Below are 21,499 nucleotides of genomic sequence, written 5' to 3'. Positions count from 1 at the left end.
AGTCCAGATACGTACACTCATGGCGGCTGATCGCCGATTCCAGCAAAGACAAGAAAGCAAACAGTGGGGACGCACGTTCTAACCTAACCTAACCTATTCTAATAATATAATTGGTAATAATTATGCTAATTTATTAGAATAGGTTAGGTTAGGTTAGAACGTGCGTCGGTGCGTCACGTGACACGTCTGCAAACCGTCTGGTTTCGAGGCTGAAACAGGAAGTGCCGCCATGACGGTCCACGTATCTGGACATTAACCAGTTCGATACTTGCCCTTGGTGGGTTTTAAGTATTTTAATTAATTAATAAGAACACTGCGATAGTTCAGTCGTTGTACTTGGAAAATCTTACGTCAGAAAAGGTAAAGTTTCACTCACTTTTTTAGTAGCTCTCCTCAATTCTCTGAAAATTCCTCTCAACACAGGAACGACTTTCATCTCTATGGAACCTAAGGCAGCCGCCATCTCTTCAAGTCACGTGCCACTTGCCAGAAAGAATACTCGCCACTAGAGGCGCTCGGCGGATCTTTCTTTTGTTTTTTTTTTTTTTTTTTGTTGACATTTTAAAGAAACTAACAAAAGAAAAAAAATAAACAATTGACAAAAATGGTCAACGCCGTGACTTTTTCTTACACCTATACCAAACTTGAAATTTTTTATAATCTTTTGATTGTGTTTTATTGATTTATTTCACGTGTAAAAAAAAAATGTATACGTTAATCGGTTAATGTGAGTTTGTATACGTCGTCGTACTTCTGTCACTGTCATTACAAGTACAGGGTAGTGGATCACTTCTTTCCACATACAGTATAACCTCCATTATCCGGACCTCTATTATCCGGATTTTCGATTATCTGGATTGTTCAAAATAAAAAAAAATTTTACGAATTTGCTGATTTGCACTTGGCGAATTACGACAGTGTTTATGTATGTGATGGAATGCATAACTTTTGTTGTTTCAACAACGTCTCACCCATCACAGTGGTCGTAAACTCTTAAATATATTNGTAAACGATCGTCGCGATTGCTGTACGCGCGGTTTTATTTGTGTTTTGGGCGGTTTTTGTGTGGCAGCACGGTGAGAGTGGTGGAGGAGTTATATATAGTGGGGAACCGGAAACCATTCATTCTGGTTCCTGGCGTGCAACAGTGAAGGTGTGTCCTTCGATTGTCTTGTGTAGACCCTTTGTGCTTTGTGTAAGCTGCCACGTGCCAGGCTTAAGCCGACCTATCGTATTGTGATTCAATTATAAATATATATTTGGTGCATAAAGTTTGTTAAATAATATATCGTACTGGTCTCCTCCTTTTTGTGGCAATCATTTTTCATTCACCCCTGCGGATATCAAACCTCAGATATTCGCAGATTCCACAACGCGCATTCGTTAGTAAAACACGTGTTCTACCAGGGATCAAGTTGTTTCTTCATGGAGACAACTGCGCTTTTCTCTCCAATGGACATAGTCGCTTTCGAGACAATGTAATGCATAGATGGACAATTGGGGAATTTAGATGGAAAAGTGTCCATCTATCGCGTGCAATCTGCACTAATTGGCCATCGATTGTGTGACCGAACGATTTTATTAACAATTGATCCTCAAGATGGTCGTTCCATACACGAGTCTTTGCGGCTAATTTTAATCTTCGTGTGAAACGAATCTTCTCCAGCGTTCCAAACGAATTTTCAAAAAAACGCCTTTTATCGTCTTTTCACCAGGATATTCGGAATTTTACCGGGAACAAAGCACGTTGGCATGTTTGCTAATGATTAAATGAGTAAAATCTAAATTACTAAAATGCCTTAACGATTAGATTCTAATAACTAAATGAATTAATTAATACAAAGATTGATTTCTAGTCATTTAGTCACTAAGATCAAACGACTAAAATAAAACGCCTTCTACCGTTTTCACACTGTAGCAGAACCCAAACGTTCGAAGCGCCTCTAGCGGCCAACGCAGTCATTTCCACTACTTTTCTGCTTGCAGTCGTTGACCAGACGCGTTACTAACGAGTCAGTCAAAGGACCTCACAAAATGAAAAAATTCTCAAAATTTTAAATCTCCTCGATCTCTCCCATTTCACTTTTTACCCGAAAACCTTAAAATAAAGTGATGTAACCCCAAATAAGCTATATTTTAACAAAAAAATTAAAAAAAAAACACTTGTAGGACAGATCTAGTGGAGTAAAGAAAAAGTCACTAGAAACCATCAAAATCCAGGACTCTACCTAAAAGACGACACTATACACCTTTGGTGTAATCACTCAACATCGCGTAAAAGTTGTTGAATTTATTCGAAGACCACCCCCCGAAATAACGACGTTGAAATGACCAAGATTTTGTCGTGAAATACCGTAGAAAACGGAAGGATCTTGCTGTCCAGTCGAGTATTCGGACCTAATTAAGAGGGGTCTATTTATGTAAAGTTGAAACGATGACAAATCGTTACATTGAGGTGTCGTTAGGATCACCATTCTGTGCCAGGACGTTATAAACTAGCAATTACGCAATAATAATAGCGGTGTAAGAATCACGAAGTACTTACCAGGTATAACACTGTACTGTAGTACAATGACAGGATTAAGCACCGAGTACTTGACAAGTACAATACCTGGCTAAGTACTGTATTGTACACTTAACATTATTTATTAATCAGAACTTAACACTTCTGATTAATAAATAATCTCAATATGGTGTCAATGCTTTTAATAATTTATACATATACTGTAATTTACTATTATTTTAATTCTATTTTTCGATGAATTAGATACTTCTTTTTATTTTTGGAAAAATTTGCTGTATAATTTTATCAGTTATGAATTAAATTTTTTTTATTAGTGTTGACTTGACATGAAAAGAAATGGCATCTACTCGTAGTCGAAAAATTCGTTGCCTTCTTAAACAACACTTTCGGCTCTTTCTAACGCTTCGATTGCGATCAGAATAGCGTATTTGTCAGCCATTTTCGCTTTCATGTAGCGATCTCACATGCTCAACTCAACGTGAGTAGCAACTTACATGGTGAGATGGGAAAGCACGTGAGTTATAAAACTCGAGACTACCGATTTGACATTACAAGGACCGTCTAATCGAAGCCAACCAATAGTCTATTGCATCTTTTCTGGTGTCTTGTGACCAGCACCCATAAGTGCTGATCGGTTCCTATCGTAATGAGTGCTATACAGTGCAAATATCGTGCAGCAATACTATATTCACGAGGCTTATCCCCATGTAATTTCTTGTTTCTGCATATCGATGGCACCTGAAAGTACAAGAAAAATTCCATACTTACACATTTCCTCTACTGTCCATCACGCAGTGTGAGGCAGTTATAATGTGTCGACTGGATACTACAGCGCGCCCGCAATCAGTTCTTCTGATCGTGTTTTAGACACGTGAGTAAACGTACATGAGTGTGTGAGATGGTACCACGTGACACCTTCAACACGTTGAGAGTTGTAACACGAAAAACTCGAGACTAAGGGCCTTGATTTCATAACTTTATAAACGATAAAAGTACATTTTATCTCTGATTTCTTGTAAGTTAATTGCTGAATTAATTCATTTTTCGTTTGAAATATACTCGCTGTTTTCTTCAAAGAAGCCATATTGCTTTTGCCGCGTGGAACCTCTCAGAAGGTGGTGCAGCTCCTCCCTGCGTACTGTTACATTTGGATATTATTGCCAAGAAAATCACATTGTTTCTCCCCGTTAAGACACTGTGTAATTTTAGCTTAATTTTAAATTGCTAAAGCGTGAATAGAAAGTGTCGACACGATTGCTGATACAAAATTACACACATACGTCACTCATTATCTTTTAAAATGATTGTCGCCGCTAAAATTATATCAGGTACACTGTGGACTTTACTTACTTCAAAAAGCAACATTAAATAATACGGTCAGTAATGATAGAGTTTAATCGAAACAATTATTAAACACGTGTCCAAGGACTGCCGGTTGTCAACACCTGCCAGAAACATGTTGACGAGTCGAAAAACCTTAGGAATTTTTCAAATCACAGGTATGGTCATCCGGGTAAGTCGGGCCTCACTCACCCTTACAACTCAACAGTCCTCATTTTAGGCCTGGACTAACCCATAATGGGTTTGCTACCAAAAGGCACTCTCAGTGCCAACAAGGCCTAAAGTGTTAAAAAAGACGATGACGTGACGTAACTGTGGCTACTTCTTATTCGGCTGATGAGGATAACTTCTGTTTACTTCATAATAGAAACGTTTATTATCTGTTACACATGAAACACTCCTGCGTACCCCAAATAATTTTGAGAGTAATTTGGCGGAACCTTAAAGAATGTGAATTGAAAGATGACACCTTCGCGTGAAATAGTCGATTTTATTTTTAAAATAAAGCGATACAAGGAAAAAATAAATAACAGAGAAGGCAGTGTTCTAAACCAAGTTGTCTGCGATCCAGTCCAGGTATTCGGTGACTCGTGTGTATACTCCCGGATAACCGGGAGTGGCGCATCTCTTGCCAAACGACACCACCCCGATTATATAATATCGTGATAAATCCGTAGTCGATCTCTCGGCCGGAAGCATCAGAGGTCCTCCCGAATCTCCCTACAGAAAAACAAAAACATTATCGTTTTTTAGTTTCTGGAAAATATTAGAGATGCCACGAATATTCGGCTACTATTCGGTATTCGGCCTATTCGGCTACTTTTTTTAATATTCGGTATTCGGCCGAATAGTACGCAACATTCGGCCGAATACCGAATACCAAATCATGAAAAAAAAACCGCACATATTACTCAAAAACGTATTTATTTTAATCATAAATTATTACATTTAATACTTAAAATCTATCAGTGGTAAGTTGTGATGAATGAAAACAATTTTTTCAGCATTTGTTGATAGCAAACGATTGCGCTTTTCCTCATAAACTATACCTGCTTCTGAAAATAGCCTCTCACTATATACATTACTGCTGGGAGACGATAGATAAATCTTAGCGAATTCTGTCAGGCTTGGATACTGTTTTGCGTTTGCTGACCACCACTTGTAAAGGTCTGCCGTCCAATCTAGGCGAACAGTTTTCATATAAAGTGATACAGTGATGTTTTTTAGTAATAATTAGTAACGCAATTTGATGTAGCAATGAACAAATAATGCATGTTGTGACATGATCTACTCGCAAATAAAACAAATGTGCCCGCAGTGTCGCCACCGCACCCACCGTAATGTATCAGGTCGTAACATATCACCCGCGAAATGTACACATATTTTGCCGAACATTCGGCCGCCAAATATTCGGCGCTTCGGCCAAGAGCGTAGCCGAATGTTCGGTATTCGGTATTCGGCAAAATCACTATTCGGTGCATCACTAGAAAATATTCTGCGAATAATTCGATTGTTTGATTGTCCAATTCGGCAAGATTAAGACGACAATTTCCACCATTTTGGTTCTAATGTTTACCGGTCCTAATGGCTGGCCATTACGCTTATTTTATGGGTCTTGTGACGAAATGAGCAACCGAACAGAAGACGACTCGCCGCTCTTTACCATCCACGATGAATTATGTAGTCTAAGTGGAATTCGAGCTCGGATCCTCCAGGGCAGTAAGCTAGAACTTTAGCACGCGACCGTCCGACAGAGTAAAAACGCCCGAATTCTTCTCACCTGACAAGAATCCTTGCTGCCATCGCGTACACCCGCGCAGATGTACTCTCCGGTGATGGGCACCTCTCGTTGAAAAACCTGGCGACACTCATTGTTAGTCCAAATTGGAATCTGGATCTCCGTCAATTCGGGATTGAAGTTTCCGTCTATAAAACGCGAAGATTAAGAAAAAACGTACTGAATAAATACATGAAAAAAAGGAGTGAAATCGCACTGACTGAAAGCCGTAGTTCCCCATCCTGCCACGAAGGCGTTCCTTCCCGTAGGATCTTCGTTCCTCAGCTGATCGTAGGGAAGACAAATGGGTCTAATGAATTCGCCGAATCGGACCGTTCCTTCTAGAACCAAAATGGCGATGTCGTTCTTGAACGTTCTTCGAACAAAATCGGGGTGACTCCTGATATCTCGTACTCGAAAGTCGACCGGGTTGGCTCCGTCTGAGTCGTCGTTCAACTTGTGCTCGCCTAACCGAACGGTCAGGCTGGACGGATTCATTCTGCGTACGCAAAGTAAGTTATTTGCAAAGTAATAAAAGAAGTACAAGAAAAATTTCATACTTACACATTTCCTCTACTGTCTATCACGCAGTGTGAGGCAGTTATGACGTGTCGAATGGATACTAGAGCGCCCCCGCAATCGGTTCCTCTGGTCAGGCCGCTCCTGGTCAAATACACGGCCGCCTAAAAGGGGGGAACAAATCTTAGTGGAATCTTTTATAGTTGATTTTATACCAGCAAGGCAAGTGCTTCGTTTGGCTAGAAGTAAAAACAGCGTGCGCATGATCGCAACGTGGGATAAGATAATACGACACAAGAGCAATCTGCCGAAGGCGTGCTTTTCACGTGTGAATTTTTCCAAAAATTCACACATGAAAGGCATGGCTTGGGTCACATGGTCCATTCGGACCATTTGATCGAAGCCAACCAATGGTTTATTGCATCATATTGCATTAACCAATGGTCTATTGCATCTTTTATGGTTTCTTGTGACCAGCACCCATAATTGCTGATCGGTTCCTATCGTAATAAGTGCTATACGCTGCAAATATTGTACAGCAATCCTGTATTCACGAGACTTATTCCCATGTAATTTCTTGTTTCTGCATCCTATGGCACCTGAAAGATCCTTATGAGAAAACACGCACCCACAACTAGGTTTCTACCAGTGACGTGTCGTCCATCGAATCTGTGGAAGCGCTGCTTCCCTTCTGTTTTCTAAAATATAAATACTTTATATTCATATTTTAACGTGCTTTGAATTACTTAAAATTAATATTTTTTTTATAACCGCATTATATATTTTATTGCAAATTTATATACACGTGAGAAACAATGATAACATTGCTATTGTATTTTTCAGATTTTCAGACATAAAATCTTTCGAATTTTAAATATTGTGAAAAATAATTTTCAGAAGCGTGTTTTAATTCTTTAAATTAAGCCAATTTTATGGAGAATTGTTTGATTTACATAAATTACGTAGTGAATCGCAATACAGTTGTCCCTTGATAATCTGACAGGTATGGGACCAAAGGTGTGTCAGATTACCAAAAGTGTCCGGATTACCGAAAATAATTACATATTTCGCATTGTTTTGCTAGCAGTAACTTACAATATTCTCTACTCCAACTGTTCGAACAGAACTGCTCACATAAAACACACGAAATGTGTGTCATCGAGTAAGAATTGGATGGGGAGATTCACATCGCGACATGCTTCTGTGCAAGCAGACACGTAACGGGGACGGGTACCTTGACGGGAGGTGCGTCGGACTACTGAGCATGTCGGATTAAAAAACGTCGGACTATAGAGGGACAACTGTATTTATATTCATGTCCAGACTATATTGGCAAGTCATAAAACAACATAAAACATATTATAATTAATTAATGACGATCCGAACAATGGTGTACTAAAAGAATTATACGATTTAATGTCATTAATGTTTACTGTACCATCTACGAGTGCATCTGTTGAGTGCAGTTTTTCAACCGTAGAGCGAATTCGTACATTCGCAAGAAACACTCAGTCAGAGGAAACTTTGTTTCGTGTCATTTGTCTATTTTAAACTTAAAATAAATAAACTGTTTATTTTTGTCATTTCCAGTATTTGTTTAAAATTTTTATGGAAATACAGCTTCCCTATCATCAAATGCCACTTGTTTCTACAGGTCAGGGGTGGCATGCAAAATCTTCTGAAGATATAAAACATAACAATAGGGAATCGTCGATTGATACGTAAGAAGTTTTCTGCGCTTTTTTAGTGTCGTGGGTTAGAATTTTCATACAGGAAGTAACGTACAACACCTCCCGATATAAGGAACTCGTTAGATTCGTATAACGGAGTATGGAAGTTACATACTTTCGTAAAGGTTAACTCTATACAAGAGCAGAGACAGTTACTTTGTAATACTTTAAATCAATAATCAGTATCAGCAAATATTTGTAACGAGCCCGCAGGCCATAAACAGACCCACATTTTCCTATCAATTACAATTCTAATTTCGAATCATCCACACGAAATACGGCAGAAAACACCCGTCGAAGGCTGCTGCTACAGGAAAGGATAAATTGGGCGGATGAATTGATGAAGGCAACGCAACGCGTAGGCAATCTGTCAAAGCGAGTGTCTTCCAGAGGACTTTTTGTAGAGATATGACCCTATTTAAAATTTAGACACGTGAGTAAAACTGGAAAAATCCACGCGGTCAGTCGGTTGCGAACCCGCGACTAGTGTTATGGTGGTTCCCTGTCCGTCAGAACTTTTTTCTGTCGCGTTAACTGCAAATTAGTGTGGAGATAGGCAAGTATACAATGTAAATTTTCCCTATTTACTATCGAAGTATTCGAAATTAAATAAATAAACGAAACACGAGACTCACCAGCCAAGGCCATGCACCCAATTCCGATTTCCGGCCGCCGATGATCTTGCTTGCGGTTTTGTCGCTGCGACCGCAGTCTGAAAAGATAAAGGACCTCAGATTATACTTTCGCTCTCTCTTCCATCCTCCACTCGCCTAAAAACTAATTTTTAAGCTAAATAACGCGCTATAAACGCATTAAATCTATAATATAACTTTAAGTACGCGTTAAGAAATTAACACAAACACACGAGACCTTTGCTTACGCTTTTTAAACACCAGACTTAAAAGTGTCAGTAATGTAAGAATGACCTGGAAGGGGACAACTGAGTAAACAGGTGGGCCTTCCAGGATGCCTAGTCTCGCGATAATTGAGTAACGTGTCACTGTATAACATACAGCAGCACTTTTCCTCCCAGGTATCATTGTTTGATGAGGAGAAGGGCTTGTTACATGTTATACAGCTTATAACGCGAGGTCCTTCCTAATCTGCTGCTTGTGAAGTTTACGTGAAAATCCGACTCCCCTGCTGTCTACGGCCACTTTTTGGCAATAATGAGCACGACTTTCGTTCTGTTAACCCTTCACCTCGACCATCGAAGGTGCAGTAGGTTCTGTACGTACGGCCTGTTTCTTGTGTGATTCCTTGTCAGATTTGAAATTGTTCACGGACTAATACAACCAGAATGAACGATTTGGAATCAGAAAGGATGGAAAGATCACGCCTCACCTCTTTATCCATTTGTAGTTCTACAAAATTAATTCTTACACGTTAGATACATTCGACAAAGTACAGGTCGACGTCCTACGATCAATGTCAGAGGTCAAACGATTGCCGAATAACCGGGATAAAATAATATACCTAAAATAAGTATAACTTGTCTTTACAGACCTTGAAATGCGAATGTTTAGTACTTGATAGTTGTTAAAAAAGAATAAAAACTGGTTTCTAAAACATGAATTTTGAAAGGTTCTGATATAAACACAATACTTGATGTGAGCAACAAACCAGATATTAATTCTTCGTGCGGGTTATACAAGAAAAAAAAGCCTTCTTACAGTTTTACAAAGAGGAAAAAACTATATTATAGAAGGATGGGATGCTGAAATAGGAAACAAAATGGAAGAATTTGAAGAAAGAATTGTCTATCGATTGCCCACAAACGTAGATTTCATACGCAGATTTCACAAATTGCTGAAAAATTGAGAACTCGAGGAGGATTGCTAAAGGATTTCGACGAAATTTTTGAAGAAACCTTCCAAATTACTATTGAAAGGTACGGTTAAATACAGAGTAGGCGAATAAACACCTACACGTGAATGCAGATTTGAGATGTACGCAATATCTCGAGGATTTCAACAGATGGACGAATGCAATGAGAGGTTTTTCACATAAAATGTATAACTTTGTCGTTTCTCCTATTTCCATATTTCGTCTCTCTTCTTCTCGACGCCGTCGGAAAGGGTTCGAATCCATGAAGAGAGAATATTTTTGTTTTCTTTTTTTCGATCGACAGAATTTAAGTGGAAAGAGACGTTTCCCTTTCCGCCGGCGCGCCGAATCGCTTCTTCCCGGAAGTCGCTTTTTCCCTCCTCCTCCCGTTTGTTGCCCAAGAAAACTTCTGCATTATTTTATTAAAATCTCCAAATAACGTGGCTTTCGAAATAAGAAAAATGGATCGGTAAGAACTTCCGTCTCATTCTAAATCGCTTCCATCCGCCGCTCGCGATGTTCGCACTCGCTTCGTCGAGGAGCGACGGCAACGCGAAAAATTGGTAAAGTTTCTCACACACGCATTCGAGCTGTAATGCGCAAACGCACTTTAGATCGCGCGTAAATAATAAACGTGCCGACGCTCGACACGCTCGATCGTCTCCAGGCATCTTAGCCTTCATGTCCGAATGACGTTGCGATTTCGTCGCGGATGGCCGCTAATCGCACGCGAGAATAAGAAAAGAATACTCACCCTCGGGTAGAATGGTTCTAATTCCGGGCGTTGGAACAGGCCGGGGGGTGGGTCTAGGAGTGGGTCTGGGGGTGTTGGGTCTGAAAGGGGGTCGGGGAGTCGGACGGGTGTCGATCGAGTCGATCCGATCCCCGCTCGGACAACACACGCGAGGTATGTTTCCCTCGTAACCACAGATGGATCTTCGGAGAAAGTTGAGGTCTCGTATACGGGCCAATTCGGGACAATCAGTCAACACCACGCATCGACCCGCTCTCCTGTCTGGAGTTCGACAGTTGTCTTCGTCGGGAAAGGAGACTGAAAGAGAGAAAAAGAGTGTTTTAATCCGAGAGGAGAGAGACTCGCGTGCGATATAGTCGCGTCGCTTACTCTGTCTGCGTTGCCTGGATGCGGCATCGCCCAGCGTCAGGAGGGAAGGGAGAAGAAGGATCCAGAGAATCATGGCGAGCGACAGCCGATGTGTCCGCCGGTCCTTCCTCTCGGGTATTTGTAGGTCGTCGGTTCTTCGATGTGACGTCAGGCGGTGATGGGAATTTCCCGGACCGCTGGCGGCCGATTCTCGTCCGCCAGCGGTCCTCGCTCCGAAGACGACCTCGACCGGGTCTGGAGTTTTTCGTGTTACAACTCCCAACGTGTTGAAGATGTCACGTGGTACTATCTGACACTCCGACGTCAAATTGGTAGTCTCGAGTTATAACTCACGTGCTTTCCCATCTCAGCATATGAGTTTCTACTCACTTTGAGTTGAGCATATGAGATGATGGCTGACGAATATGCTAATCCAATCGAAGCATTAGAAAAAGCTGGAAAATGTTGTTAAAGAAGGCAATGAATTTTATGTTTGTTTATGTTTCCTTTTATATCGTCGACAATCCGCTTTTTGCTCAGGCCGTTTGTTTCTTGTGTGCGTACTTGCTGAAAACTATCGTTTTTATTCCTTAGCCACAACTTTAAACTAGGTTTTGCTCATCAAAAAGGGTGTAAACATCCAGTTAAGTTGCATAAATGCCAGCAGGCATGTATGCAACTTAACTGGATGTTTATATGCCAACAGGATTGCAAATTATACTAGATCATGCACAGATTCACTCGGGGAGATAGCGAGATTCAAAGCCACCAAAAATCATACCGCCAAGGGAATTTCTGAAATCTTCGTTTGGAATTGAATTCATTTTTTATTAATTAATGTAACTTTAAGTTTCGGTTTTATTGATTAAATATTTATTAATTAATCAATAATACAATCGAACATAGCAGCTGTTTGCACGTTACACGGTGACAGTGCGATTGCATTGATGATTTGAGGCAACACAAAAAATAGCGATCTGTCAAGAGGAACCCTTGGTCGATCCATGTATTGCATTTGCCTTATACACGAGTGCCTCCGGGGAAGACCTTTTATGGGAAACTAGCCTCTAGTTAGATGTTAGCTTTCTCACGAGAGGACTTTTTATGAGAAAATTGCCGTGCTGTGCCATATAATAAGTGTAACTAGTAGTAACTCGGGACAAGGAATGTGTTAATGTAATAACCAAAGTGGGCGGCATTTACGCTACAATAAAAAAAAAACAAATCAATTGTTTTCTCGTCACCGTTTCCTGTTGTTCCTTGTCATCTTGTTACGTGGCGTTGCTATAAAATTTGCAATTTGTAAGAAAAAATTTTTAATAAATTGCTCGTTCTATTATTTGGCAGTTCTGCGAATTGAATTTCAATCGAACCGACGGGACCTTCTCTATGACCAATCCGCATCGTCCAGTTAAATAACTGAATAACTAAATAACTCCTCGTGCCTGCACGCCTGGCGCTAAGATTACGCAGATACAGAAGGCCCAATAAAGTTAAAAGGCCCCACGTCTTTGCCATTTACGAACGGTCCCGAATAAAACATTTATTCAGTACATAAACATAAATATACTTAATTTATATACTATTATATACGTATAAGTTACACATAAATCAGTTTTCCGGCCGTACCCGTTACTCTATGTAGTCTGCTCTCAATGGCGTAACAATGCGTAACGTTCGTTTTTAATCGCCAACATTAAGGCTTCGACGCTCCATTGGGGAGACCACCATTCGATTTACCGGGACACGATCGAATTGGAAGATCATCCGGGCGAGTAACTTTATAGTAGAGTAAGAAAATTTCATAAATGCAGTCAAACCTGCAAACAACGGCCGGTGACGCAAACACAAAAAACGGCACCTTGTTTAGAGGTTACTTTGTTCCGAAAAATGTCCGCTGTTGGGAGGTGGCCGTTTTTGCAGGTTAGATTCTACTGTGTTACGTGGAGTCTTATTCGACAGAAATGAAAGTCCAAGAAAACCTCCCTTTATAACAATCGATAGCGCGTAATCTGTAGGAGAGAGGAGACGAATGAAAATAGGAAATTACAGGATTTATTCCATTTTTTATTAACGAAAAAACGTTTTAAGGTCGAAATAAATACAATTTTCCAGTTTCAACGAAAGAAGAGTCGACTGTCCGTTAGAGACAGGTTACTTCTATTTATTTAAAACGGTGCACTTCTATGGATGTTGGTGACGACTATTCTCCTCTTTAATTCGTCCTTTCCTCTTCCCTAAATACAAAATATAAGTGTTTTTCGGTTTAAAAGTTCCGTTTTACTTCATAAAATAGATAATTTTGAAAACATGAGTACCTTTTGTCAGTTCACATCGGGTCGATGACCGACGACATGTCCGTTCGATCGAAAAGATGGCGCCATCTAAAGCTGGAGTCGGGACACTGACTAAAAACGGTATCCGGCGTCGGATCCTGTGTTGAGTCCGCAGTCCCGCGCGTTGCGCCCCACCACCCCCCGTAATTCCGGATGGGAGCGACGGGGGAAGAAGCGCAACGGGAGGAAGTGGGGGTCGGATCGATACCTTCCGTACTCTCCGTTGACCGTTTCCGGAATCTTTTCGGGAACTTCTTCCTTCTTCCTCCTTTCACCAAAACTGCGCGAAATCGTACCGGCCTCATCCACTTTCGGAGACNTCATATGCAATGATTTATCTCTCTTAAATCTTTCCCTCTTTTCAGAAATTGTTTCCCTAGATTGACTGTTTATGAGAGCTGGGGTCAAAGTTCTACCTGCATATGACCACTTGACTCTGAATTATAACTTTTCATTCTGACATTGACAGTTAGTTTAACACGTGTTCGAGTAATCCGAGACTCGTTGTCTACATTTTGTGCCGCGTTGTTTAAATTATGGGATTTTCTTCTCCCTCTCATAATTAATCTATCGTTATTATTTAATCATAGGAATATCGCGATTTACATGATTCGGACCTCGGTTGGGTCTTCACACCAACATTAAAGCTTCGACGCTCCATTGGGGAGACCACCATTCGGTTTACCGGGACACGATCGAATTGAAAGATCATCCGGGCGAGTAACTTTATAGTAGAGTAAGAAATTTTCATAAATGCATTCAAACCTGTAAACAACGGCCAGTGACGCAAACACAAAAAACGGTACCTTGTTTAGAGGTTACTTTGTTCCGAAAAATGGCCGCTGTTGGGAGGTGGCCGTTTTTGCAGGTTAGATTCTACTGTGTTACGTCGAGTCTTATTCGACAGAAATAAAAGTCCAAGAAAACCTCCCTTTATAACAATCGATAGCGCGTAATCTTTAGGAGAGAGGAGACGAATGAAAATAGGAAATTACAGGATTTATTCCATTTTTTATTAACGAAAAAACGTTTTAAGGTCGAAATAAATAGTCTACAATTTTCCAGTTCCAACGAAAGAAGAGTCGACTGTCCGTTAGAGACAGGTTACTCCTATTCAGTGGCGTAGCGTGGGTGTCAGCCGTCCGGGGCAAAGGAAAATTTCGCCGCCCTCTTATTTAGGTATCTCAATTTAAAAAACTAAAATTCAGTTTCGTCACAGAATAAGTAAAATTCCGTGCTAGTGTTGCCATCTTTTTAAAATCGCTGACCCGGACGGCAGGTGAGGTTTGTTCGAATAGAAGTTCCTGACGCATGCGTATGTCATTTTGCAATGCGAAGAATAATGTGCAGTGCGTGCCGGTTCTAAATCAGTTACAGTTAACGACTAGCGAGGCTTGGGTAGGAGTAACGTAAGTAACCTAGATGACAGCTGTATTGGACATCGGAGGTGTATATGAATACGAATGATTCGTACAAGAAAAAAAAAGGTCAATAGGTTGTGCACGAAATCCAGGACTGTCCAGATGATGACACTTTTCGTGTTCATTTCAATCGGTCCGAATCGTAGGTGCGACGAAAATATGATGAAGTGGTTCAAGTTTTTACAAGATATTATTATTATTTAGCGTGAAATTTTGCAGCNTAATATTAATATATACTGTACTATAAATTAAATTTATTTTATTGTTATAACTAATAGCCAAGGATAAAATAAAAAGTTTTAAATATCAACTTTTTTCTACTTGGTTGTTGCGCGAGGCCCCTCCAAGAGCGAGGCCCCGGGCGATTACCCTGCTCGCCACCCCCTAAGGCCGCCACTGATCATTCCCTCTTATATAAATGGTAAATTATGTATAATCTCTTATAGCTAGCTCAAATCAAGTAATGCAGTCGCTCTTACAATAATATCTGAAAGACAGAACCAATCATAAATAAAGATAATACACTTATGAGTTTAATTCGTTCCGTGACAGTAGTCGTAACTCAAATTACTCGTTTGCAAAATCAATTTTCTGCATTGAAATGAAATGAAATGCGTTTAATCCGTTCCGGACTCCCAAAAAACTGCAGTTTGTTTTCTTAGATGTTTTAAATTAAGAAAAATGAAGTTATTAATAACTAATAGTGTATAAAACCACAATAGAAGGTACTGCAATAAAACGTGTTTCGGATGTTTCGCGTTCGCTGCTTAGATAGAAAAGAAAACATGGAAAATTAGAGAAATGAGAGACAGTAATGCCGCATGCAACATGAAAGTAAACTAATAACTACATCATTCGATTACATCCTTTACTATAAGTTAGCCTGTCAGACATTGGAAGAGTAATAACAATGACGAAATTACGTCAGTTTTAGTCTAAGGTTGGCTGTGGTGTTCGCTGCGCCAACTAGCGATTGGGTGTCTGAATATGTCCGTAACTACAATTTTAGTTCTCAACTCAAAGCAAAAATTCGGTGGTTTATCTCAAAAAGCTCGTAAGTTGAGGTATCACTGTATTAGAAATATTCAAAAATTAACGGAAAGTAAGTAGATTTTTGATACTTCACAAACGTTTTCGAGGAAAAAATGAAGCGTTGTCCATTATACTTATTTGGTCCTATCTTCTCTACTCTAAAAGCATACGGAATAGATATTCTCGATACTTCCCAATGTATAAAGAGAGAGAACAAGAGAAAACGTTTTTCATCAAATTATTTTAAAGTTTATGCGAATTTTGTTGAAGCATATCTTTGGTTAAGTACTCTCAAATTCATATTACAAGTGTTAATGCCAGATTATTATTGCTTTCGAGTAATAAAGATGTATAAAGAGAATGCGACCCTAGCTTCGATGATTCTTCTATTCTTTTCTACATATATTTCTCTACAATTTAGCATCTTAAAAAGAAGAAAGTTGAATTTGCATTACTCGAAATATAGTTACGAAGAAGAATACAAAATTGCAAACCGTATAGAAATGAGTTTGGTTGAATATTTAAGTCTAACCTTTTTCGCTTCGATGGTACTGTCCTTAATGCCCTCTTTTTCGATGTACTCGTCAATAAAAAAACTGAACGGAAGCGATTTTGAAGCCGTTCCATGTTCTGTTAACGGAGCAATATTCTACCTGTATGCAGTAGGACACATTCTATGTCTTCTGCTATATTTCGGCTTATGTATATTTGTTTGGTCGAAGAGGTTGGCGAATTTATCCGAAGAATTAACAAAGACAACGGTTACAATGGGCATGTTGGCAAACCGGTTACAAATCATTATGAACAAACACACAGAATTATGGGAAGTTTACCAAATGTTCAGCGAAACATTTTACTGGCTGATTCCATTAATTTATACTTCTTTCCTTTATTTCAATTGTTTCCTTACTTATGGCGCTATTTTTGGACACATTGACTTTAATATTAAAATAATCATTATAATCTTTGCTCTGCTGTTTAATGTTGGACTTATTCTTATAGCCGGGTTACTATCAAAAGCAATGATAAAGGTGAGCATTAATATTTAGTTTATTTAAAATATACTTTAATTTGTTAATTTGTGAAAATAAGTATGTTTCTGAGGTACGAAAGTAGTTACTGTATTTATAAATCGACATTTGTTTATATTATTTAATCATATCATTTTGTATTTGTGCAAGTGAGGTTTCTAATAATCGATAATCTCCTAATAAGCTAACACACCAGCGTGAACATTTAGATTATAATAATCCTCTTTTTATGGTATAATTTTATAAGCAAAGATTTTAAAATTACTTGTTTTATTTTTGTTTTCTTAGCTGTTATATATGACAGAGAGAAAGTATGACTATCGGTGAAAAATCACTACCGAGATATTTTCTTTTTGTACTCATGGAGTTTTAAAAGTTCGTGAAATGCAAACAATTACGATTTATGTTGCAAAAGATTTCGCGTGTTAATTTATTAGCACGAAAAATGTCTTTACTGATTTAAATTATCTTACAATTTCAGATACACGACGATTTCAGTTCAATTGATAAAGTATTCCCCGCTGATATACGAGCAGAATTCAAATTCAAGGTGGGCTTAAACACACTTCGATTTATATTTTGCGGTGCATTCTTGTTGTGGTGTAATCACGTGTGACGTTTTTGCATAGGTGATTGGTTTTATGAAAAGATTAAAAGGATCGCCAATGGGAATCTCTGTTGCCGAATTTTTCTATATCAAGAGAAACTTCTTAATAAGGGTATGTATTGAATATTATTATTAGTTTTTAAGAAGTAATTTCTTTCCATTTCTTGCAGGTGGTAAGCGCTCTTTATTCCATCTTCTCTTCTATGGTGCAACTAAGCGGAGTTATGGACAAAGATAGGAAATGCACAAGAAGCTATGTACGAAGTAATAATACAGTCGATTCCCTTATAACGCGGTAGATACGTTCCACTTTATAAGAATGTCACGTTGTAGGAATACTTAAATACATGAGCCAATCACAGCTCGGCACGTCTGTATTTTACGGACTACAGCTATTTTAAAGGTTTTCTTCCATAAAATTAATCGATTTTAGACTAATTTGACTTAGCATTTCCAAAACACGTATAATTTTTTGGGAATAATCATTATAAACTATGCTATAAACAAAAAATTGTAGGATTACTTACCGAGTGTGCACCGTTCGACGACGCCATTGCTTAAGCTTTTTTCGTCGCGGAGCAGCGCTCCAAACGGCGGGCGCGTTTTCCGATAAGTTATTTTTCTGCGAAAAGTTCATTGAACTTTGGAGACGTCATTAATGGAAATAATTTTTTGGCCGTTGAATAAGAAAAGTGTTTTTCACAAAAAATGTATAAAATTACAGTACTGTATTAGACTTACAGTACCTAATTTATATACTGTACAATCGATAGTAAACTCAACTTACCCGCCTAAACTTTCTGTAGCGTGTAAATAGTTCGGCTACTCGTCCAATATTAGTCCAGATTCGACCAATCCTGTCGCGACACGAGTCGGCGATGATGTTTTACCGCATTTTACGAGTCTCTTCTAGTGTCTTTATACGAAAACGGTCGCAAGTTTTTCGCCGCGATATACGAATCCGCATTATATGAACCCGCGTTATAGGATGGTCAAATTTACTTACAATTGATTTGTATTTATGAGTCCATAACCGTTAAAAATAAATATTTTTCGATTTAAGTTAACTCAAGCGTAGACTTAAACAATAAAAAACCGTTCGTTAGAAAACAACAAAATAAATTATTTATAAACAATGAAAAACTTTTTTATAGACCAAAACAAACACTGATACCCAACTCAGTGGTACATCAAGAGAAGAATAACTTACAACTTATTGCTCTTCTCTTTGGTCCAGAGCTGTTACACACAATGCTGAATGTTATACACAACGGAGGAAAACAAAAACTTGAAAAACGTGCCAACTTATGCTCTGTGCTAAAATAAACTTACACGATATCTGCTACGTTGTTAACAGAACACACAACTGGAAGACACCTGGTGTGGACATCGTTTACGTTTTCTGGTATAAAAAGTTAAAAAGTTTACATCACTGCGCCAGGAACTGGCTAAACAGCAGACACACATCATCATCACTTTACAAAACACGCCACTCAGGCATCACCTACCTGAAACCTAAAAACAACAATACTGAAGACTCCACACGATACAGATCAATTACATATCTTTCAATACATTACAAATAATTGACATTCTGCATCGCAAACAAAATATACAAACATATTGAAGAACACAACATTCTTACGGAACAACAAAAAGGTTGCCATAGAAATTACAGAGGATGCAAAAAACAGTTACTCATAGATTCAGTCATTTTACGGCAAGCACACAAACAACACAGAAATATACATACAGCATATATAGACAACAGAAAAGCATTCGACAGTGTTTCACACAATTCGCTGTAACATATTCTACATATGCACAAAATACATCCATTACTGATTGCATTCTTCCAAAACACTACGCAACAACGGAGAACAACACTACATCTCAAGATTCATAACACTTCCATGCAAACAAACGAAATATCCGTTAGGCGAGGAATTTTTTATGGAGATTCCCTGAGTTCTCTCTGGTTCTGCTTAGCCCTGAACCCATTAACCAACACACAATATGGTTACGTGAAAAAACAAAACAGTTTACATGTTGTCACTGTCACATCTCATGTACATGGACGACAGAAAACTTTATGCATTTACACAAAAAGAACTTCATCAACTTCTACAAATCACACATTTATACATTAAGGACATATAAATGGAGTTTCGCCTAGACAAATGCAAAACAATTCAGATAAAAAAATGAGTCGTGAAGAAAGAAAATTTTTTCTTGGAAATGGAGATGCTATTGAATCCATAGAAGAAGGCGAATTTTATAAGTATTTAGGATTTTTACAGGTCAAACTAACAGAACATATGTTAAGCTCAAACACCGAAAACGCTTATTGAGCGAAAATAGGTCCACAACGCATTGAGACTAACTCAGAAAGGCCACGAAGCGAAACGGAATCTCACGAACTCACAAGTGTTCATAGTGTCATGAATATTATCACGTTATCTGCGGAAAAAGCAACGAGAATGAGGAATTTGGTGAAAATGTTACTTGCAAGCTCTGTTTAAGAAAGAACAGTATCAATGCTAAAAGAGAATATGCGAAATCCGGCGTAAAGAAACAGGCACATAAAATGATTTCACTATCCAACTCAAAATTTCCTGCAATTGAAATTGGTTCGAATGCTTTAGTTAGGGTGCTTGATGTTAATAAGGGACATGCAACTACCAGAAATGTTTTAGCTGTTGTTATGAGTATTAATCCATCGGGTCTCTATCAGTTAGGAAAGAAGGAAGGTCTTCTCGATCGACTTTAAGCTCGTAATGAATTTATCATTTCTGAAGGCAATATTAACATTCAGGACGTACCGTCAACTTCATTAACACTTCGCTTCTTGTAAAAATAATTAACTTTGCAACATTTTTGATTTTCATAAAAAGACTGATTTATTAATATATTACAAAGTAATTATTTTTAGTAAATTAGTTCTTAGAAAATGTTGACATCTCGTGAACCGCAACAATTTCACGAATGATTAAATGTTGTTGAGAAGTATCCAAGTTCATTTCTCTACGTCGTAAATAATTTTTTTACCTCCTTATATAAGATGATTGAAGATAAATAAATATAATGAAAAGAAAGTTTTATTTTCTTATCATCATCTCGGTATTTATTAACATCCAGAAGTTGTGGCTTTTAACCATAATAAATCAGCCGCACAGTGTTTTTAACTTTAGCAGCTGATTTTTATGTCATCGTGTAGAGTACATCTAGCTCCTACTAGTACATGTAGTTTGAAATTTAGCACTTTTAAGCAAACCAAAAATATGTCGTCATAGTATTCACTTATTATTTTATAGTTATACATTGGACTCCCACAGATGTCGAGTAACTCCATAGAAAAACAACACTTACTAAACATAAACGACATTATCCTAAATCCGCCATAGAAAGACTAACCCTTCCACTTAAAGATGACGGAAGTGGCTTGATTGACATAGCTAACTTTCACTACAAACAAATACAGACACTCCTAAAGTTTTTCTACAAAAAACAAGAAACATCACAGTTACATAAAGCACCGACTCTAGCAGACTCACACCATTAAACTTACACTAGCAACGTATGGACACAACAACATATGAAAAGCATAGATATCATTAAGCAATCGTTGGTTCAAAAGGAACTCCATGACAGGCATCCCTGCGAGCTGTCCGAGGATTTTGTTGACAAAACAGCTAGTTAGCTCAGGGATATTTCTTTAAGTTATTCATGATTGCCATACAGGATCAGGTCATAAATACTAAAATCTACAGAAAACACATACTCAAAGATACAACACTCACAAATGAAACATACAAAAAATGTCGTATCATGCCAAAAACTATACAACGCATCACTTCTGGTTCCAAGCTCTTGGCACAGACAGATTATTTACATAGACATAATCAAGTAGTAAATATAATACACCGAGCGCTTGCAAACAAACACAAATTATTAGACATCCACGAACCATTCTACAAATACATTCCACAGACAGTATTGGAAAACAACACGCACAAACTGTACTACGACAGAGAAATAATCACAGATAAAACAATTTACCACAACAGATCAGACATCACACTCATTGACAACAGAATAAAATCACATACATTATAGACATATCCATTCCAATCGCTCACAGTATACAAAACACACGCACTGAAAAAGTCAACAAGTACACGGAACTCGCCCAGGAAATAAGGCATCTGTGGAGAATGGATAGGGTGCTTATTGTACCTGGCGTTCTCTCCTC

The 21,499-nt window shown here is 38.5% G+C and overlaps 2 protein-coding genes across 4 annotated transcripts in view; both read right to left on the bottom strand.

The window, feature by feature from the left end:
- LOC111622679 (protein FMC1 homolog) overlaps positions 1–498 on the bottom strand; it is a 25,923-nt gene extending 25,425 nt beyond the window's left edge. For all 3 annotated transcript variants that reach the window (XM_023365103.1, XM_023365105.1, XM_023365104.1), the window contains exon 1: positions 377–498. In XM_023365103.1, the coding sequence (XP_023220871.1) occupies positions 377–463 (87 nt within the window). In that variant the 5' untranslated portion in view covers positions 464–498. The remainder of the gene's footprint in view (positions 1–376) is intronic.
- Positions 499–4,341: 3,843 nt separating this feature from the next.
- On the bottom strand, positions 4,342–11,047 carry LOC111622673 (proclotting enzyme-like). Its single transcript, XM_023365094.1, has 7 exons — positions 10,842–11,047; positions 10,473–10,769; positions 8,527–8,603; positions 6,207–6,325; positions 5,864–6,141; positions 5,646–5,791; positions 4,342–4,585 (listed from the first exon to the last, which is right to left on the bottom strand). The coding sequence occupies exons 1-7, from the start codon at positions 10,912–10,914 to the stop codon at positions 4,412–4,414; spliced, it is 1,164 nt and encodes a 387-aa protein (XP_023220862.1). The 5' UTR covers positions 10,915–11,047; the 3' UTR covers positions 4,342–4,411.
- Between the last annotated feature and the right edge of the window lie 10,452 nt (positions 11,048–21,499).

The sequence above is a fragment of the Centruroides sculpturatus genome, unplaced genomic scaffold, assembly GCF_000671375.1.
Source record: "Centruroides sculpturatus isolate CEXI.00-Female unplaced genomic scaffold, Cexi_2.0 scaffold168, whole genome shotgun sequence".
Lineage (NCBI taxonomy): Eukaryota > Metazoa > Arthropoda > Arachnida > Scorpiones > Buthidae > Centruroides > Centruroides sculpturatus.
Note: the sequence above shows the minus strand (reverse complement) of the source record. Positions and strands in the feature narration are given on the sequence as shown.